Below are 23,663 nucleotides of genomic sequence, written 5' to 3'. Positions count from 1 at the left end.
GCAAATTCAACGTTACTGTATTTCATAAATCTGCTATTTTAAGTTGATGGGCACAAAATACCCCGCCTTCCGTTGGTAGGAGATGTGACTGACATTTAGAATTGCCACTCCTAGATGGCAGCATAATTAATAGCTGTTAATCTTATCCCATGTCATACTTACTTCACTCCCTGTAGATTTTTGTGAGAGTTTCTAACTAGTTTCTTTTGAAAGATATATTTAATCTTAACCTCCTCAGTCCTGGGAAAAAATGTCACAAATTTCTAATTTTCCTATACATATATTTAATATAGACCCAAAATGATCGTGAAATGACTCCAAAATTTTAGTGCTTACGGTGGGTTACGAGTAACCCCATGTCCCCTCCTGTAGAGGACATCCAAGTGTACAGGTTTACTGTACTATCCACGAAAGTACAAATGACGTATTCTTTTACATACGTCTTCCCCATTTTTTATGATTAATTAAACTTACCTCCAGTGTTCAAGGAACAACTCTTACTAAAAATAAATGTACTTACCTACATCTGCTCGCCGAAGTTCCATTCTTTTTGATTACGACATATGTCCAACATATTTGAGAAGCGAAGCAAAAACTTTTGGCGCAAAAAAATACATTACATTACGTACTGACATCTATCAACAACATGTAGAGACGGAAGTCAATCTTGCAAACTCCAATCATTACTCACTAGACTTCTTCAAAAAAACAGATATTTCATGTTCCTTGTAGGGGACGTTAGGACCGAGGAGGTTAACAGGTTGGCACTAAATAACCCCCCATGGTAGTCCGCGTTGCAAAAAATATCTAGGTAGTGCGAGGGTTAATAGTATTTCCCATATTGTGTTTACAGGTATGGTTAAGAATGTTTATCTTTACCGTTTTTGTAAATACAGAGTAGATGCCAAAATTGAATTGTGGGAGTTTTCTCACATTTACTTTCATTAGCACTGTTCTTGAACTTTAATCATAAATTGTACAAGGTAAATCACGAAACTAATACTTCTTCCTTTAAAAAGCTTTTCAACATAGGACTTTTGCTAGTGTTCTGAAATTACATCAATAACCCAAACATACTGAAAGTTATGTCCATAATTCTCTATACATGTCCATCGCCTTTGAATGCACTACTTAAATTCGTGTTTAAAAGTTCTTGTATTTGACGTTTGAACTACCATTTTATAAAATTATTTATCTATCTTTGTATCGTTGAAATATTTACCACAAAAATTGACTCTTCAAAAAAATAAATAAGGAATTATTTGAGAAGGCAAATTTAGACTTGCAATACACTATTTCTCAATAGACTATGAAATCCCTAGGACATATCTTGTCTTTATGCAACTAAGTGGACTATTTGGTAACCTGCATTGGATAGGTCCTTAATGATTGTTTTAAAAATCAGACTGCATCTTGAAATATTCGTTGCTTTTTCTTAAGAAAATTAGAGTGACAACACATATTCCAAAATAGGATGTCACCATAATCTTGGTAATCGAAGTGCGCCTGGTTTCTTCTTGTGCTTAGGCAAAGAAGTCCATCACCATTTCAGCGATTTACCTTTCGTTTGGGGATCTTAATGAAATATAAATGTTTTACTTTCCATCAGCACAATATACATGAACATATCCTTTCCTCCAAACAGTTCAGGAGATTCTAGTACATTGTTTGTTACTGGAGATTGTCCTTCGATTTAGCACCATTTTGAACTGAAAAAAAAATCGATTGCCAGATCATCATTTGCTTTCATGGCACTATGATCACAATGGATCTACTCTTAAATGGTTACAAGACAATGTAATAATTGAGGTCGTTTACTTTTTAGCTGAACATAAATGCTACTGTTCTTAAACATATTTTACTATGTTGTTTCTCCACCAGTGAAAACAGTGGTCTCGTGTCCTACGCGCCTTTGGCGTTGGAGATCCGGGTTCTTTTCCCGGCGAGAGCTCATGTGGTTCGGATTCCATGTTAAGTTGTAGGTCCGCGTCTTGTTTAGTCTCTCTGCTGAACGAAACGCTAAACACAAATCAAAAAAGTGCACTAGCAGAATCTCTTCTTCCTTATACTCATCTGACCTTGGTTATGTCGATTGCGGCATCTCCTTACAGTACTTAAATTCTTCAGTGAATCTTACAGTACAAAATTGCTCTACTTTCAGTGATACCATGACTGTTTTGTCCTTTGTCAAATAACGGCGCGTTTTAATTATCCGGAAAAAATATCGTAATATATCATAGCATATTGATCAGAAATTCACATAATTTTATTTAAAAACACACACACCGAAGCTATTAAGGAGATACAAATTGCCTTTTGTATATGTTACTCAAAGCTTTTTATTTTTGTAGGATGAGTTGAAACAAGTGATTGTTTCAGAAAAATCTCGCCATTAGGAAGCAAAGCAGAAGAAGAAATGTTAATTTAAAAAGAATTAAAATTATCTGGTAAAGATCACCTTCCCAGAGTAACTTCTGTATTATTACTAGTTGACACATGATCCTTTGCATGTCTGTGTATCCACAAAACTGTCTGCAATAGTATATGCTTAAACCTTCGTGTTAAGTAAATCCACTTTCTTGTTCCGTGTGATCGTAAAACTCTCAATTTAACACAATTTGCAGAGTATCGACTTGTTGCTGTAACAATTGAAAGGAAATCAAGCCCATCTCAAGGAAAAAATAATGTTAGTCTATCCATCACGACTCTGGAACTCACTAAAGAAATAATAAACACTTCTGACCAGAGTATATACACTTGTTTATTAAAAACTAAATTGCAGTGTAACGGTTTTGACAACTTAACGTTGTCTTCATCAGACACTAACTCTGCTTGGTTAGAGAGTGTCTGATCAGACAGAGTTAGTGTCTGATGAAGACAACGTTAAGTTGTCGAAACCGTTACACTGTAATTTAGTTTTTAATAAACAAGTGTATATACTCTGGTCAGAAGTGTTTATTATTTCTAAACTAATGTTGCTCTCCGGAATGAAAACCTGGTAAGTCATGAAGACATATGACCAGGAGAACGGAAATAATAAATTTTGTCTTCGCTAAATATCGAGATCATGCATTAATACAGATTGTTAGTGTAACAAAGTGGGAAAAATCAACCATGACTGTAACAACAAACTATAAATTGCAGAGAAAATAATTTGGATGATATGATGAACACAAGTGAATAGTTAAGGAAAAATTAATGAAGTAAGAGCACATTTGAGGTAACGTCTTTTATCATTGCTTTACCAAGCAGAGGCACCTATTCGGATAAGTCACACCCTGTTAACATTATTTTTTCTTATTCAAACTTAAAGATGAAGGACTTTATGGAGAGTCGTTTTTAACATTGCATTAAGATTTTGACTAACGTGTTATGCTAACTTCCGTATTTAGTAACACGTAAGTCAAGTTAACAATGATTTAAATCAAAGGAAGGTCAACCTCGACTTTCCCGCAGGGTTGTGCAAGTACAATAGGAGAAAGCAATATAAGAAAGAATAGGACTCACTTGATTTCTCCTAAAGTGTTTGGACAACCCAGCGAAAAACTCGAGGTTGGCCATTTTAATTACAAATTGTTGTTAACTTTACCTACGTGTTAGTAAATACAAAAGTTAGCATCATGGGTTAGTGAAGCTTTTAATACAATGTTAAAATGGACTCTGCATAAGGTCCGAAAAGTTTCCTAATGTACTAAGTATCTGCGTACAGTAAACATTGTAAGCAAGTGAACGAATAATCTGTTTCTTAAGTGTAAATTATTAATTTCTAATGCACATTTTCTTGAGTATTTTTAGGTTTTTAGAACCCTGGCCCTAGTAGTGAAATATTCAGAGGAAAATGGGAATAGTGATCAGATGCCAGTTTTGAAACAGTAAAATGTTCTCGAAGAAATCAACGAAACATTTCTATACCACTTACAGCAAATTTAATACATGTGTACATTTATGGTGTTAATCCGAGTGACTCCCTCCAAATTTCAAAATGAATTATTACAGCCAATAGAATTTACAAGCAAATGCTCTAATGGGATAGAATACAATGCTTTCTTCCTTGACTTCATCCAGCATATCTAAATGAGTGCTCATGCAAATTTTCGGTACTCGACCTCCATTGCTATGGCAGAAAAATGTATTTAACATTCCTACCCATGATAAGATATTCCTCTTTTAGTAAAATCGTAGGCTTGCTAGACAAACATCTACACAACTCAACCTCTGTTGACAGCAGAAAAGCAATTTACAACCTCATATGATTTGCAATTAATTGTTCTTGTCTAAGTTTAGTTTTAATACTTCCAGAAACAAGAAAGTAAGAGAGCAAACTTTCGAGAATTTTCCAATATAATTGTTAGTTTCATTTTTGTATTAGCTTATAACTTGAGTTCTTTATATAAATACAGGTTGTTTCAAAACAACACCGACAACGTTTGGGAGGTGATTCCTAGGGATGCGCACGAGACAAGATTTGTGGCTGTCTTGTCTCGAAAATGTACTGTAAAAGTGATGTCTCGGCTCGAAAACTGTATATTTCTCTATTGGAAGAGCCGTGTCTCGACTCGAATTTTGTCAGGAAAATCCTGTCTCGACTCGTCTCGTGCGCATCCCTAGTGATTCCTGTCACCATGATAAGACGAAAAGTATAGACGAGTATATGGGTTCACAAATGCTTCCTTTCGGAATTATAGGCTGCTGGAAATATGAAAAAAATAACCCTAAAGGTCCATAGCTCTGAAACTATGGGACCTACCGTAGTCGGGTCAAGACTTCATTTAGGAACTAATATGTGCACTATCCAAAAATACATGTTTCAGAATCGAAGGTACTCACGCAACAATTTTTATTGAGGCCCTTTGGCTACGGGCACATAATTTGAAGTACTCACCAACTACTTCTATAAAAATTGTTGCGAAAGTACAGAAGAATTCTGAAACATGAATATTTGGATAGGGCACATACTTGTTCCTAAATAAAGTCTTGACCTGACTACGGTAGGTCCCATAGTATTGGAGCTATGGACCTTTAAAGTTCATTTTTTTCAGGTTTTCGGCAGCTTATAACTCTGAAAGGAAGCATTTGTGCACCCAGGTTGGTCTATACTTTTTGTCTTAACTTGGTGTCGGGAATCACCTCCCAAACGTTGTCGGTGTTGTTTTGAAACACCCTGTATATACATTAGAAAGCTAATTAGTCATTAAAAAAAAAACACGCTTAACTTTAATTCAAACAATGTATAGGTTGTACAGTCATAACTTCAGCATCACTGTAAAACATCATTGAAACACTTTTGGTACAGATGTTGAGGGAAAAATTGGTGAAATAGTGCTTCACGTGTCCAAAAGAGGTAGTTCTCTAAAAACAGTACCTAGTACAACATATCTAAAACACTTCTTCTCGGTAAAAAGTTCGAAAACAAAGTGATGACATACATTGTGCTCATTTTGTACATACTGGGATATATTTGGACAACACAGTATCTAAAAGCGGTAAATATGTGTCATGTGGAGGTGTTCAAAGAGTGTCGGTAATGTGTACAGTGTCCTATTGTGTCTAAAAGTAGTTTCTGTATTTTTTTTTCAGTGATGGAAAGACAATTTCAGTACAGTTTTCAGTAAATTGAAATGAATATAATCTTCTGAACGTTCCAGCCATACCACTGATGTACGTTCCAGCCATCCCACCGCTATTCCCAAAATAAATTTTACGGGAAAAAAATATTTGTCCCTGACCCACAAGATTTTTACTTTGATAGAAACAAAACAAAATAAGTATTTCTCACTTGCCATTATCAAAAAATAAGCAATTAAAACATTGAGATGGAAGTTAAAATTTCTAACCTCTAAAACAATTGTTTCAAATGTGTTTGTGCAAAAGCAACCAAGCAACACACTTAAGCTAGCCACTTTGTGCTTTATGTTCACAACAAAATTCTTGCACAGTTCTTTCTGCAATATCAGTAAATTTATTTGCTTATTTGAAGATTTTTAATTTTAATTTGTATGAATATGGTATTTTCTTATAATATAATATCATTGCCTCTTGCAATCATTGTGCATCATGTAAGTTGTTTAAAGTATACACTTAATTTTACGATTACATATGTTGAGAATAATCATTACAGTAACTTATCCTTAACCTTGGATTTAGGTTTGAACCCCTTTCTCTTGCGTTTAAGTCAGCCGTGTTACCGAGGGACCTGAGGCAGCCCCAACTTACTCTCATAGTACCTGTATATTTTATTTTATCACACCACAGCCCTTTATGACAGTGTTCATAAAAAAATTTCACTAAAAATAAGTTAATCAAATATCGGGACTTACCTGAAGACATATAACATGTCTTGCCAATAATATATCATGTCTGCACACACATACGTTGAACAGAAGTGTTAAGTACATGTTCCTGCCAAACCAATGGCGGTCGAGTTTCAAAATTTTGCATGAGCACTTATTTTGACATGGTGAATAAAAAAATGAAATGAAATTTTTGAGTTTTACGTCCCACGGTTCTGCCGGTTAGGCTAAAGGAGACGGTGATAATGAGAGATGAATGAAATGGTGGAACGAATAATGTGGGAGGAAACGGGAGAACCCCTAGAAAACCCACACACACGGTGTTTGTCCACCACAAAGTTCACTTGGCGGGAGCACGGTTTGAACCCGGGACCCCAAGCACCAGAGGTGAACGCTCTACCACTGAGCCACCGCGACCCCAACATGGTGAATAAAATCGAAGAAGGAAATATATATATTTTTTTTCTGTCCCCATCTGAATATTTGCTTCTTAGTTATCTCTGTACTAATAAACGCACATAATTCGTGAAAGAAATAGCGTTGGAAAAAGGTAAAGTAATGCATTGCCTTGAAGAACATAATCTGTCTTCTTAGCAAAACAATACATTACTATGTTAAACAGAAAATATTAAAAAATTAGTCAATGACATTGTAATGACTGAATATATAGGTTTTCAGTTGGCAACTGCGAAAATATTTGCAACTAAAGTGTAGGGGTTGTAATTGTTTATTAGTGCCCTAATAGAATATATAACAAAACAAACATAAACTACTCGTCTCCCGTATTGTTTTGTTCTGAGCCTGATCAACTTGCGTTTGTGAAGTCCAAGTAAAAAGATGTGGATATCTTGCATTTCAGTAGCTAATGATAATACTGTCTTAAATGATAGAAATTGGTTTAATCTGTATTTTCTTGGGCGTTGTATAGATCGGCGGAGCCAGGAAGTCTGGACCTCCGGTTTATTTTTATGGAGTAAAGCCAAGGAAGAAGTGTCTTGCAGTAAACCTTAGACTCTTAAATAACTTTAAAATTAGGTCCTTCAGGTCATAACCGGTGCTCCTGCTGAGTTTTTGGGAAAGTTCATTTAACATATGACTATCAAATTAAGAAGATGTATAGCAAACGCTAGAGCATACATTGAGTTGTAACTCTGGACAAGCTAATGCCATACAAATGAACATATGTGCGGAAAATATAAGGATATACTTTCAACAACTGTACTTATACATATTTTAAGATAAGAGTTACTTTCCGCTCATCCTGTACATAGAAAATGACATTTATTTCAAAAATGATAATCCGCTTTTTTTTTCGACAAAAGCTTCTTTTTAAATACAAAGTTACAATTTCGCTAAATTCTGTTAATATTATGTTAGATTATGTACAGATTCACTTTAAGGGGTCTGCAGGGTACGTACACGATAAGAAGCATTGTACAAATGGCAATAATCAACTTGTGCTAGGTGTCCACTAAAAAGCACGAATGCTATCTAACCGAATCAGAGCAGGAGTGCAGCAAGGGGCTCGAGCGGTAGCGAGAGGGTGCGTACGTAGAAAGAAGGCGCGTCAGCGAAGGTGGGTATACACTTAAACAATGAAAGCGCAAAACACTCTATAAAATTATCCTACGTGTTGAATTGTGTAAGTTACTAAATGCGTTGTAGGCATTATCCCGACATGTTTTTATTGCTTGCATATTTGTTCCAAACTAACGTAAATTTTGCAAATATCTTATCTCTCGGGTATTTCTATAGTGCCTTGTCATGAGTTGACGCATTGACTTCAGATACTTCACTTCACTTCACTTTGTATACTGTGGTTACTAGCTACATTATGGACGAATCCGTACATAAGTTCAATTTTCATTAAGTATTTACCATGTGATATCCTTTCACCAATTAGCTCTTTCCGCTTGCCAAAATTCTTCCATGTTTATAACCACTTATAAAGAAAATATGAACACAACTTTCGTTCTCCTTGCATAATATCAAGCACACAAATGAGCAAATTATCCATTTATTGTCGATAAATTTTCAAAAAATTTTCTAAAAACGGACGACCAACTTTGAAATTTAACCCTAGAAAATAAACAAAGGATCAAGGGTGTCAACATAAGCAGCGAATTTGAAGTGTGCTTTGAGATGCAAAATTAACAAGCTATATTATTTTAAGTAAGGTGTATCATATGTTGTAATTATTCTATAAATTTGAAAGAAGTCACTTGCACCACGAAATTCCATCCAAAACATATCCTTTACAGTGCTGAATACGTTTTTGTAGGAGTTTGGCAAGTACTATAGAGGAACCAGCAAGAGACGATCTCTGACAGCTCACAGCGGCGTTGTCACAACTCATGGTTCAAGACTTTTTCGGTGGATCTTTAGTGGTAGTCTTCTTAATCGGGTAAAAGGGAGTAATCGTGGCTGGTAACACAATACCAAAGTAGGGACTACATTTTTCCTCGACACTTGATAAAAAACATCAGGGACCATCTCCTCATGGTTCCACTTTAAATAATGACAAACCGACTACTACCATGTTTTCTCTAGTCTTACATACGTGAATAATTAATTAATAATTTTCCTATTTACTTTAGGAAATGTTGGTTTGTTACTTACTTAATTGATTGTACGTGTAATGGGGATAAAATGAGGTGCTGAGCGCAACAGTGGTCTAAACTACATTTTTAAAACTGGAGAAAAATCAAGTTAAACTTAAACACATGTGGTTTTTGTACAATGTATGTATGTACAATGTATGACACATTCAACCACTTGTGCTTGCTTTCGGTATATTGTACAAATAAGCACATGTATTTATGTTTAACTTGATTTTTCTCCAATTTTAAAATTGTGGGTTAGACCACTGTTGCGCTCACCCCCTCCCCTTAAATGCTGTTTGTGTTCCGAAATGAATCTCTCAAACTGGTTGTTTACATGTTTGTATTTATTAACTTTTGCAGAACCATTGCTGTGGCACCTTCTCCCCAGATGATTACCGTTTCGTGAACATCGGCATAGATAACGTAGAGGAATATGCAACACTGCACGAATGGGAGAAATCTGGTTACGACGTTAAGGATCTTATGAAATTCGTTATGGCCATGGTACGTCAGGTGCATCCACCATCCTGCAGATTTGGAACAGCTGTTTATCGTTTCGGATGTCTCAGCATGTTTCAGTCCTTAGCAGAAAAGTATGCCCAGCACGTCATCTATGGAGAAACCATCATGCTCGTAATTGTGGTAAGTACGATTTTACATAGGTTGAATAAACAGTTGTGGCAGCACCAGGGGTGGATCCAGGGGGGAGATAGGGGCGATTTCCCCCCAGAAAAGGAAACTTTCTTATTTTATATATATAACTAAAACCCATCCCAGAGTTTGGAGCTCTTAAAAGTAACTTTAAGTAGCAGTATTATAACCCCCCTCCTCCCTCCAGAAGTTCGTCCTAGATCCGCCCCTGGGCAGCACTGTTTCCACGTCAGAAGGCTGCAGAGTTCCCAACCTTAGAGAGAAAAATACCGATTTTAAAATTATCGTATATTACAAACATTTTTCGTATATTCGTTACGTACGCGATAATTGCAGAACTAAGTACAATACTTTTAATGAATTTCGAACTCCAAATTGGCGTCACTGTCCTTAATTTTTTAAAAAATTGTTATTAATATTATTCTGAACACGAACAATATTTCCAACCCCTCGTGAATTTAAAGAAGGATGCAGGGTTGCCATTGGCTAACTCTCAAATCGTTATTGATTTATTTTAGCGGGAATGACTGTTAAAAGCCTCAGTGTGTCTCTTTTATAATTACTTAATTCATATCTACAATTTATTTTCACATACAAAAACTGCAAAAAAAAATGTACTTTGTAAAATCATCGTATATTCACCTACTATCGCATTATCGTGTAAAGCATTAAAGCTTAAATGATTGTATATCACGATAAATTATCGTATGCTTGGCAATCCTGGAAGGTTGTATCAGCATCACAAGTGTTCCGTAGTTGATAAGGAAATGTGAGGCTTTGAAGTGTGACGAGTATTAAGGAGTGTCTGTTGTTCAGTCAAAAGCAGCAGTGCTGTAAAATAGAGGACAAAAGTGTACTCGCCGGAAATGTTTCGGAAAGGCAACGTGCGTGGATCAAGATTGAAGTTACACGTGGGCGCCGTACATAATAATATTTTTACGGACTTAGTGACGACCTTATTGCCGAAATGAAGGAATCACTTGGCGGGAAGCACTTCGATACAAGAGTAGTCCGTGTCTTGGGAGATATTGACAAAGACTGACGCGCTGACCGTATATGACTCCTTCTGCACGTTGAGTTGAGTTCATTTTAAGTTTAACGTCCCTTTCAGGAGCGAGGCTAAATGAGATGGGACCTATTGATTAACGTGGAATGCGAATCGCATGGCCTTCCACACGTGTGACAGGTGATAAGAGATGGGAGGCGATTACGCTGAAGGATTGTTACGCTAAAGGAACAAATTATAACAATGTTGTCATTACTTTTCATTCAGCCCTTGTATTATCGCCATTGAGAATACTTTTCATCAATTATACTGATTAATTTCGAGAAAGCCGAGTAAAATCATTTTAGTAAAACTAGCAGCCAAGTGTCATTACTTCCCGCAAATAGTCAAGTCTCTCTACAGCAGGCTTCTCCACTAACCTCTTCAATTCTTGGCGTGACAATTATCCTTTTTCATATCTATATAATGAAAGTGAATGTGAGTTTCTGTCTGATCGCATCACTCAAGTACCATTGAATAATTAAAATGATACTTGGCATGATTATCAAGTTTATACCTCCCAATAATTACATTATATTAAATTTACGAAAATGCATATCCTAAGGGAGAGTGGGGTCATAATTATGTAAAACTTAAGTACATCACGGGCTCGTCAAGTTAGGAACATGCAATTTGGCATATAAACTCATGTTTCAGCGTTTTTTTTTAAAAAAAAAGAACATTACGCATTTTTACTGTTACCCCTTCATTCACATGTATATCCTAAGGGGGAAGGGGTTCACGCACTTTCATGACACATATTATCTCCATGCGAAGACGGGGCATTTTAGTTAGTCTAATATGAAAAAAAGAGAAACTGGTCATGTTTATGATTGAATCACGGGTAAACGGTTGAAGGCTATGATGAAGTTTTGGATACAGAATCAAAAAGAAATATGTCATGTTTATGATTGAATCACGGGTAAACGGTTGAAGGCTAAAATGAAGTTTTGGATACAGAAAAAAAGAGAAACTGGTCATGTTTATGATTGAATCACGGGTAAACGGTTGAAGGCTAAAATGAAGTTTTGGATACAGTTACCAACTACCTCGAATTGGGTTTTTACCATGATTAAAATACATATTGATTAAAATACATATCCTAAGTGCTAGCGGGGGCCAACATTTATGTGAAAAATTGAATATTTCACCAGCTCGTCATGTTAAGAAGAAAAAAAACTCCACATATAAACTCTTCATTTAAAATAAGGGAACAATTGTTCAACACTTTCGAAAATTTTCGTTTTAAGGTGGGGAAGGAGGCATTTTTCATATAAATAAAAATGAAATGTAAGGATGTTTGACGACCATCTTCTCCTAGACCGCTGCACCGAATTTGATGATTTTTTGTACAGTCAGCGACACAAAAGTTCGTTTAGTAAAATTTATTTTGGGAATAATGGTGGTATGATTAGAACGTACAAAAAATTACATTCTCTTTACGAAAAATCGTACTCAAATTATGCTTCCATTCTGAAGTGATTTACGAAACTAATTTATCAAACGGAAAGAACGTTTGTCGCTGACTGTACATGAGTAGCTTTTGGCCTAACATAAGTTTTCATCCCATCATTGGCATGAGAAGCAGCAAGGGTGTGGGTGAGAAACGGTGACATGCAAAAATAATCTAGAACAGCCGATATTTTGTGATCGCTGAGATGAACTGCAACACTGATGATGCTGCTTAAATCTTTAAGTTCAAATTCATTCCACACTTTCATGCCAGAGAGGAATGGGATTGGGAGGAATATTACACTTAAAAATTATCTGAAACAACCGATTATAGTGTCTAAGTCAAAGTTTTCGGAGTTACTGAGATGAATAGTGACACTTTTGTACAGGAGCGTACCCAGAATTTATTGTTGGGAGGTGTCTAAGATTTAGGGAGGTTCAATACTATAAGCTATTACGTCTGTTTGTATTGAACGGGAATTATTCTGCAGCCGAAAAGACGATAAGTAATAGTGAAACACTTCCATTAATATTTGCAGGAAAACAATGATAGAACTAGATTGCTTTTATAAGAGAAAGAGTGCATATGAACTGGTAGGATTAAGTTTTCATGCTACATCAATCATTTCCTTGTTAAACAAGTATAGTTTTATTGAAAAATGTACAAATATATGTTGAATTACGAAAGTTTGGCGGGGGTTCGAACCCGGTGACCTCCCCGTGGGTTCGATCCTGCTCTAGATGCTATAGTACTCGCGCCCAGTCGTGAAGCTTGAGCTCGAAACCAATCATAGCAATATTTTGCTTGAGCTCCGATGCATCGGAAAACTTCGGTACAATTCGTGGCGCCGCTTCCCGAGCGCACACTTGGGGAAACGTCAAACAGCTGAAATTCACCAACAATGTTGCCAAACTTTGAAGAAATAGTAAATGAGTATTTTAAAAAAGCAGTTATTTATTTATTTATTTATTTATTTATTTATTTATTTAATATACAACACAACAGGCTTAATACCCAATTACACTATTGTGTACATACAGCAAATGTTACATATATAAATTTCTTAATTATTTCTACAGAAAATTTCTTGTTTCACATATGATCTGAACCTGTTTTCTGAAAGACTAAATACATCCACTTTATCAAGCTTATTTACAATATCATTGTATAATTTACACAGCCTCCACATAGGGGATTTATATAATATATTGCTCCTGGCTTTTGCACAATAAAATATGTCTGTATTTTCTACTCTGGTTTTGCAAGTGGGAATCCGCAATGATATTTTCGAGACCAACTCCGTACAATCAATCTTATTATTTAATAACTTGTATAAGAATAACAAGTCCAACATCCATCTTCTTTTTTCTAGAGTCTGAAAATTAAAGTTGTTTATTAGATCATTGTAGGAAAAATATTTGAGAGAGATAATTTAAAATCACCAATAATAACACTGCACAATAATAACGACTTTAACAATTATTATAAACCGGTAACAATAACATGAATAGTAACAACGAAAATATAACGCAACATAAAAACAATTAACAAAATGGAACTTGGCGCCAATCCGACAACACTATACTCTCGGGAGATGTTTTCCGTGTAGCGCGAGAGACGACACTGACAAAATTTGATTGGTGAGGGTTGACGACTGAAACACACCTTCGCGTTCTATTGGGTGGTGATATCGATAGATCTAGGTCAAGCTTCACGACTCGGCGCGAATTCTAGGTCAAAGTTCTGCCTCAGAAGTGCTAACCCAAGTGAAAGTAAGAAGCGAGAAGAAGGGTGAAAGGGGTAATATTACCAAATTGTATCATTACACTTTCTTCACTTTCTTCTATATTGTACCTTTCCTTTTATCACATCGCTGATAAAATTTCTTCTTTTTAAGTAGTTACCTAACTTTTTGTTTTCTCTTTAAAAATATTTTAATACTTTAGTTTACTGTTTGTTATAGTTAAAATTTGGAATTTAAGTTTCATGCGCTTTCGTAGTAACTGTAACTCTTAAATTTCGTACAAATACTAGTAAACTCGATGATAATAGAGTGTTTTCACCTAATTTGTGCTTCGGTGTATCGTTTCGCTTTCAACTTAAGTTATTAATTGTTCTGTTAATGATATATCTGTTTCCCTTACGCAACAAAAATGTCCTGTAGTTTTCGTGTACAGTGTAACATCCAGGAGGTATTCGTGAATTAGTTATGTTTCACATTTTGATACTACAATAGACTTCAGGGCTCGACCTAGGCAATTTACCACCCCGTGCAATGGTATCATTTCCCGCCCTCTTTCTTCTGGAAGAACAAATCTTAAAAGTCACAATTTAAGTATGCTACCCCATCATGAACAACAAAGCTGAGGAAAACAGCACTTGCAACAGAAAGACCTAAACACTACAAATACAACCTCATTGTGTCTGTTTTTTCTTTAAATAATGATCTATTATATTATTGAAAGATAAAGCAAACACACCTGCAGAGGACAGATGGTAATCTTTTTTTATAGAATTCAATTTTGAGCTTCAATCTCAATATATCAGTTTGCAATTCTAGTGCAACTAACTCTTTTAACTTTATTTCTTGATTTGCTTTCTACAAACCTGTTTCCACCTTCAAAAGACAAGACTAGTTTTCATACTGTGATCTGTGATAACTAAGTAAATGAACTAAACTGTGATCTAAACTGTGATAACTAAGTAAATGAAACAGGTGTTTGCTATTGTTCGAGAATTGAGTTCTGGTATTTGATAACAATCAAGTAACTCATGCTGGGATTTGTTTGGCCTTTTGCTATAGCGCTGTCCATGTGATCTTAAACGAATGTGATTTATGAACGTAGTATTAAGATAGAAGGTCAGCTTAGTAAATTTAACTACCATCATCATGAAGTCTGTTTTCAACAAGAAATATTTATTTTTAAAAATTTAGTAATATTTATTATAAATAATATAGTTATGACAGATTTTCCGGCCCTCGAAACTTGCCACCCCGTGCAAATACACGTGTTGCACATATGGTAGAACCGGTCCTGATACACTTCAGGAACTCATTCAATGTGAATACATCTTATTATAAGAAGTTAAATAATAACAATAATATTCCGAAGATGACGATCTCGGATATGACAGACATGAACCTGTTTTCAACGTTGTATTACTAGTTACCTGTTGTTATTTTAGTATACCTTACCTGTAACTATTTCTGTCTCATTTTAGGCGTTTACTTTTTAGTATTAATCACAATTTTTTTTTTATTTTCATGCTCCCTTTGCTCTTTCCTACATTCGTATGAATCTAGATAGTATAAGATAGTAAGTACCCTCTATCTAATAGTATAGAGATAGTACCCTCTATCTAATACTATAGGGATATACCCTCTATCTAATACTATAGAGATAGTACCCTCTATCTAATACTATACTCTCACAATTAGTACCCTCTAACTATGAAGAGTTCCAAACTACGTATTACTCAGAAGTTACTAAAATAATCCTTACAGTATTACGTAGATAATCTTTTAGGGGAGGGATCGAGTTGGTTCTTCTATGAAACACATCTCAGTAACTTCCAAATGGTTAGTCAACTTAAACGTCATTTGTGATATTGTGATTGCATAACGTACACTTCCAGGGAACAATTTCAATGCCAGTTTGAAAACTAATCAAGATAGCCCAGTGCTAACATAGGACTCACAGTTACGATATTGTAAATCCGTTTTCTTGTCTGCAAATTGCACTAAGGGGAAACAATGCTAATAACAACATGACGAAAAAGGTTCAAATCAATATTCACATTGAAATGCTGAAAAATAAGTGTTGTAGTCATATATGTAGGTAAGCAATCACAGAAGGAGTTTAGGAAAATGTAACCAACGTGTTCCCTGAAAATTTCGAGATTATAATTACCTAAACACCAGAACATAAACCCTCTTTTTTAGTTGATTCATGTACAACTTACGTAAAATTGGAGGGAAGAGTTTATTATCAAATTTTAACAAAGTTGACAGAGAAAGTAAAATCATGGAAAGAAAGTAAAACTAAATATTTTTAATTTCTATTTTTTACAGACTGTGAAGTGCTTCCTGGTGGTGAAGTTAAGTGATTAGTTAACATTGGTTGCACATTTCGACGAACCAAAGTGGCGAAGCTTCCTTTATCTTATTACATTTCGTAATCAGTTTATATTTTAATTTGATTTTTTTTTTTTGCTCTATACATTATTATTGTAACTGAAGCATTTATCTCATGTAATGTGCTACTGAGATGATTCAATGCTTAATTGTTATAATTGGAAAGATTTGTATTTTTTAAAAGAATGTTCAAAAAAGTTGCATTATATTAAGCACATAAAAAGTAGTGAACATTCACTTATATAAACATGCAACTTATTTTTTTTTTATATTTTAGTGAAAATGTAAAGAAAAATTTGTTCATATACCTAGGTATACATTTAGATCTGTAGTTTATACTGTTCAAAGTATGTATTCGATTTTTTATGTAATTCAAAAATCAGTATTGATTACATAAATGTTGTGTAGAATTAAGCCTAATGAGGCTTGTTCATATATCCTTCCAACAAATTCAAGTTGTTACTTTTAATATTTACAAGTGAATATAATTTAATCAGTAATTTTGAAAAGACCATTAGTCAGAAACGTAAAGTTATTAGCAATTAAAAAACTGTTTAATTTTTGAAAATTCTGATAGACATGAAATGATCTACCTCTATTTGTAAAAGTAGAGTTTTCTTGTCAATGTACCAAATGAACAACTTGTGAGCAATTGGCGTTCCAAAGTAAATAAATGAAACGTTGGACTCAATCATTTTCTGACTCATGACTATTTCAAAACTACTGATTTAATTGAATTAAAATTTTGAAAGTTATAAATGTCATGAAAAAATGTGTTATTTGAATGTGGAAAATACAATGTAGTACTATATATGTTTTTTTCGAAACTACAGTAACAAGGGAACCTTACAAAATGAAGCTCACAGACTACTTGAATCTGTATTATTGCGAAATATATTAATAGAAGAAATTTAGAAACTAGATACTTGCGTTTGTTCTTGTAGAAATTCAAAGTATAGAAAAAGTCACAGTAGCTTAGAAAAGTAAGGAAGTATTGTGGCCAAATATCTACATAATGAAAAAAAATAAATAAAGTCTGACCAATAAATATTTATTATTTCTAACCGTTGTTACTTTATCTGTGGCTGTAAGTCTGTACACTAGCAGTGATAGTTAAAAATTTAGGACATACTCTTTCAACTGTGTTACCTAGAACATTCACATACGAAATACTGTATATTCCAGGAAATATAGACATACAAAATTGAGTCCTTCATTTTTAATTACACTGAATATTTACTAAGAGTATTGAGTACGTGGTTTCTCAACTTATTGATGATTACTTTCTTGAAATATTTAATTTCTCGTTTAGCTACTTTCTTCTTTCTCTTTGTGAATCAATTTCTGTCATCTATAATTTTAATAGTGACTAGCGGAACCTGCGGCCTCTACACAGCGCATCATTCACGTATGAGCATGAATCTCCTTGTCATTCCTTAAAACATCTGTACACGTCCCTTTACAGACACAAGTGAAAGACGTCTTGATAAAAATTGGCAATGAGTAACATATAGGGGAGATTTTTAGATTATATTTTCAATATCTCGCACCGTTTGCAAAATTTGAGCCTACTTCTGGTTGGAGTTTCTAATTCATGTATGATCAGTGTTTTCTTTCTTCTTGCATGCAGTATGTAATAAGCAAATACATTACACACACAATTAATTATAACGTCAGTGAAATATGGTGTTCATTTGTCAAAAGACTCCAAACAATATAGATTCATTTTAGACTGGAGGAATTGTTAATCCTCCGTTTTTTTTATTATCGTTGGACCATGAAACAAACGGCTGAGAGATATACAACTTCTGAATACAATTGTGTTGTGTTAAAATGTACAACTCATAGAACTTTTAACACTTCCAGCATACCTCTAAAATGTAATAAAGGAATAACGGCTCCGTTTTTTTTTTTTTTTTAATATTCAATTAGAACTGAACAATCTACACAAAATTTGGAATTGATAAGCGCAAAAGGCACGTTTCTAACATTTATGATTTTCGAGATCTCATTGTCGAAAGGATTGAAAAAAAAAAACATGTAAACTTTTTCTTTGGAGACAAACACATAAATCTAGCATTTTAATATATTGATATTGATATTGATAAATCAAGCTTATTTAAATACAGCATGATGTAATATAACGTGTCTGTTTATCTTCCTATGAAGAAAGAACACCTAGACCGTTTTGTCCTAAAACTATTACAATGTTATATATATATATATATATATATATATATATATATATATATATATATATATATATATATATATATATATATATTGTTGTTGATGATATAAGAGAGCTCTGAAGGTTAAGTTAGTGCAGGTTAGAATAGGTCCTCTTGGTTTTCAACGTCTTACTTTCTTTTATAATAGAAAATGAAATCTTTAAGTTTTACGTCCCACGCTTATGTCGGTTAGGCTAAAGGAGACGGTGATGATGAGTAATGAATGAAATGGTGGAATGAAGAAAGTGGGAGGAAACGGTTGAACCCCCAGGAAACCCACGCACACGGTGTTTGTCCACCACAAAGTTCACTTGGCGGGACCTGGGATCTAACCTGGGACCCCAAGCACCAGAGGTGAACGCTCTACCACTGAGCTACCGCGGCCCCCTGTTTTATAATAGACTAACTCCTTCTTTTCTAGTTGCTTTTCCAGTGTTGTTCTCTCACTCTTTCCGTGGAGATTTAGTGATTTAGTTGGTTCACTTAAAGTATGTGATTCAGTTTTATAAGGGTTTTTATTAGAGATGCAAGGGCTCGGAAAAAAACCGGCTTTTTTGGAAAAAAACTCGGTTTTTTCTGCTTTGCTTTTTTGCTTGGGAAATTTTGGGCTTTTTTCAAAATTGTGCTTTAAATCGATAAAGCAGACTTTGTTTCGCTTCTCTATGACACAGAAAGTCATTTAATTAGTGGTTGATGCCGATAATAATATAAAACCTCGAAAGTAAACCATAAATTTCGAAAAGATATTTTAAACAATTTTACTTCAACATTTTTACATTATGAATTCCAAAGGATTAACCAATGTATATAATAAACACATTTTAACCTCCTATATACAAAAGTAAGCAGAGCTGGCAAGAACCATGGTTGTTTCTGAAAATGCCAAAAACCCGCTTTTTTGGGGGGGGCAGTTTAAACCAGGCTTTTTTGGGGTTTAAACCAGGTTTTTTGATTTAGATATTTTGCTTTATGTATTTATATTACATATTCACAAAAATAAGTTTGTTTCGCCTTGGTGTTATTATTCAACAACGGGGTTATGCTGGAAGAGGTCCCATAAGCTTAAAGAAGTCCGGTCAGTAAATTTCTTAAATTGAGAAACTCCCGCCCTAGCCATCGAGAAAATCCCGTCATTCTTTTAAATGTAAAACAATAACAGGAAAATCCTGTAAAATTTAATTTGCATGTAAAATTTAAAGGTCAACGTATTATAATCAGTACGCTAAAACTGAGAGACACACAATCATAGTCAACGTCTTACGAATAAAATCAGAAAAATAAACACACTGCTGAACAAGAGTGCACTTATTTAATATAAAAACACATTTACACGTGACGTTTCGATCTTCTATCCAAGATCATCAGACGTGAGTGTACGTCTGATGAGGATCTCGGATAGAAGATCGAAACGTCACGTGTAAATGTGTTTTTATATTAAATAAGTGCAGTCTTGTTCAGCAGTGTGTTTATTTTTCTAAAACTGAGGTATTAAATTACAAATTTAGTATATAGGTATCATTGAAAGTCCAATCCAAGCTAATGTTGGAAGCTAAGTAGGCAAACGATAAATTTTACCAATTTTAATCAATATATTTAAGCAACCTTCTCTTCTTTATAAAACAACAGGCATGCAGAAATATATAATTTGGTTTCGTTTTGTATGTTTAGGCTTAACATCCTTACGTAATACCGAGGTTATCAAGGAGAAGACTTTCGCTTAAAGTGACATCCGAAAGAGAACTTGGTTTACACATGAAAAAAGGGTTGTGGTTCGACCGAGAATTGAACATGGGACACCTTGATTAAAAGGTGAAAAGGAAATAAGACTAATGCAGATGGTTTGACATGTGAAACGTCACCATGAAGTTCACACGATTCGCATTTTTGTTCTTTTAATTTTTTTTTAGATTAAACCAGTTATTTAAAAAAAAAAAGCTAACGAGCCAACCCTAAAAGTAAAAACTTCTTTCAAAAAATACACAAATAACTAGCAAAATTGTATGTAGTATTTTTACTTCAAAATATTCCATACCCTCTTTTTGAAACAAAATAAAATTAAAATAGAACATAAGAGAAATACTTAGATTTGTATGATACAATTAAAGGCTGCACATGGTTCTGTATATTCTTGAAATTCTACAGTCAAGTTTTTTATAACCCCCATCAAGGGCGCCCATCATGGGGGTTAAGAGGGCGCTTGCCCCCCTAGAGGAAAATGTACTTCAGAATATTGAAAATCCAATAGGATTTTTACATTAGTTACAGCAAAATTTGAAACTATTTTTGAAACGTCGCTTATACTTGCCCCTCCTTGGAAACCACAACATGGGCGCCCTTGACCACCATCACAGTTTACCCAGTCCTCAAGGTTTCTGAATTTTTAACAAGAGGGATTCAACATATCATTACGGAACCAAAAAAAAAGACTACGGAATATATTTAAGTTAAGCTAAATACAACTGCACAACAAACGTGACTGAGTGGTTGGCTTTTGCGCTTCTATCGGGAAGTCCGGGATTCAACCCAGCATTCGACAATTCTGACAAAGCCTTCCTTCATTCCATCTGAGAATGTAGAAATAGTGCGTGTACTGGCCGACTAGGAGTGTAGGAGTTGGCCGACTTCCTTTCTTATTGTTTTTAAATCGTTATTATTACTAATTACCAGCAGTGACGGTTTTGCGAAGGTTAGAGGATCGGTCTTTCGGACTGAAGCCTGTTCTCCAAAGTTGTGGAATGTCTAAAACGAACGAAATATCTATTAGTTATGCCTTTACTCATAAACTTTAAGCTCCCGTCAAATAAAAATTACGAATGTTTAGAAAAACTAAACATTAGTAGTAAGAAAACCCCTCCCAAAACACTTTTTTAAATTCGCCACTGATTCTCAGTATAAAATGATCTTCAAGGTTGTATCCGGAAGATTATTGCTAAACATATAAACGAAACGAAATATTAGTTATGCCTGTACTCATAAACTTCAAGCTGCTCCCAAATAAAATTAGGACTTTTTAGAAAACGAAACAATCAAAGAAACCCCTCCCAAAGTACTTTTCTAAATCCGCTATTGATTATTTGTATAAACTGGTATTCAAGGTTGTATCTGGAAAATTATTGCTAAATCATTGCACAACTACAGTATAACAGAAATGTGGAAATACGGTTTGACGGACATATTGAAAAACGTATGCTTTGACGGATATATAGAAAAACGTAAGTTTAACTTTCGTGCTAGAAGCTGGAGTACTAAGCTCTTAGAAATGAAACACGGATGACAAACTAAAATGATCTAGAGAAGGAAAAAAAATGTCCATAACTCAAAAGTTAAAATAAAGTTAAATAACCTGTAAAATTGTCCTCAAATACTACATTCTTCATGTTAGCTTTAATTCGTAAAATATGTGCTCCATCCATCTTGATGGTGAATTACAGAGCTAAATATGGCATTCAGGTCGTGGAAATCTTATCTAACTATAGAATATACTATAAGAAAGCTATTTGGATAGAAAAATCATGAAAATGAAAAAAGCCAAAATTTCCAAAATTCTCGGTTTTTTTTCAAAAAAGCCGGCTTTTTATGTGAAAAAAACTATCGATTCAAAAAAGCCGGCTTTTTTGCATCTCTAGTTTTTATTAATGTTCGAGTGTCTATCGTGGTTTGTCATCTTCATTGAAGTGTCGATTATACAGGGTGGCCCAAAAGTAGGTATACACTCCTGCATTTATCAAGTACTAGCAGCGTTCACCCCGCTTCGCTGCGGTCACCCCGGAACGCAATAAACTTTGTTACTTAGATAATTTTTACTTTTTCGCTTTCAAGTGATATGATAAAAACCATAGAAGATTGCAGTAAATGTTAACATTATATCGCCTGTCATTTATGTTAACCCGCCCCGCTTCGCTGCGGTCACCCCGGAACGCAATAAACTTTGTTACTTAGATAATTTTTACTTTTTCGCTTTCAATTGATATGATAAAAACCATAGAAGATTGCATTAATGTTAACATTATAGCGCCTGTCATTTATGTTAACCCGCCGAGTGACACGGTCATGCGGGTTGCATATAAATACGTTTATTTTTACCTATGATGAACTAACAAAGGATTTGTACGTTATGGACACTTGAATGGTCAATTATCTCAAGACACTGGTAATTAAAAATTAAAGTGATATGAAAAAAACCATCTAGGGTCCAAATCCTAATAACCCCCCAAAAATGAAAGAAATTGGTTCAGCCGTATTAGCGTGATGAGGGAACAAAGGATTTGTACTTTCTCTTTTATAATATAGATGACATTCTAGTTTATAGATTTATTTGCTTCGGCTCTCCCGAGCTTAAGATGTAAGTCAAACATTAATAACAAATAATAAAGAAACTAAGTCTATCTGATGGATAATAATAAGAAATGATATAAAATGCAATTAGCTGATCGTTACAGTACTGTATACTTAACTTTGAGCCACTCTGTAGAATATAGATGTTATTAATCTGTTTGCAAAATACTAATTGATATTTCTGGTTAATTTCTTTACTGTTATTAGCTTGTTTTCTTGGTGATAAATACTATTATTCGCTAGTCTGAGCCATAATCTTACCGTCTTTTCTAGTTGTTTAACATTTTATAGATTAAATAGTGATCCTCCATAAGTAAAATTTGTTCTTCCTATGATGGTGTATTTTTTTTTCGATTTTCTCTATCATAAATATACTTTTTATTGTAGAATTGTAGCAGTAGTCGAGTAAACCGAGATGCAATTATTTTGATATACTTAATATGACTTCCATATTTAATCCGTTATCAAATAAGATACCGAGACAAGCTGTAGTGTTTTAAGACAAATTTACATATAATTGGCTTGTATATACAGGGTGTTTAATAAGTAATGGTCATAAATTAAACTGTAGATAGTACATGCCAAAACTAACAAAAAAGTCTTAGTAAACATGTGTCCGCAAACGCTTCGTAACGGAGATACGGGCTGTCAAAAGTTTGGGAAAATGAAGTTTAGAGACGAATATCTCAAAAAGTATGAATCGGACAGAGGGCGGTCCAATGAATGACTATCGAAGTCAGACATGCGCTATGCAGAAATGCATGGTTGATAACTCTGCAATGCGCGCGCAAGGGATTCGCCAAAGAAACGGAAGGAATCCCGGAAAATTGTCTAAGGAAAGGGGGCTCAAGATGAACATCGAGGGCGAGTCTATCCACCAGTAATTCATATGTCGTGGTACCAGGTCGAAAGCTCGAAAA

The 23,663-nt window shown here is 34.5% G+C and overlaps 1 protein-coding gene across 1 annotated transcript in view; it reads left to right on the top strand.

Annotated features, from left to right (window-relative positions):
- The window catches only part of LOC145673793 (uncharacterized), a 32,743-nt gene extending 15,423 nt beyond the window's left edge, over positions 1 to 17,320 (top strand). The window contains exons 4-5 of the mRNA XM_081743554.1: positions 9,254 to 9,535; positions 16,115 to 17,320. Coding sequence (XP_081599680.1) covers positions 9,254 to 9,535; positions 16,115 to 16,153 — 321 coding nt within the window. The 3' untranslated portion in view covers positions 16,154 to 17,320. The remainder of the gene's footprint in view (positions 1 to 9,253; positions 9,536 to 16,114) is intronic.
- The last annotated feature ends 6,343 nt before the right edge of the window (positions 17,321 to 23,663 follow it).

This window comes from Thermobia domestica, chromosome 17 (assembly GCF_964235325.1).
Source record: "Thermobia domestica chromosome 17, izTheDome1.hap1.1, whole genome shotgun sequence".
Taxonomy (NCBI): Eukaryota; Metazoa; Arthropoda; class Insecta; order Zygentoma; family Lepismatidae; genus Thermobia; species Thermobia domestica.
This window is presented reverse-complemented; position numbering and strand designations above follow the sequence as displayed.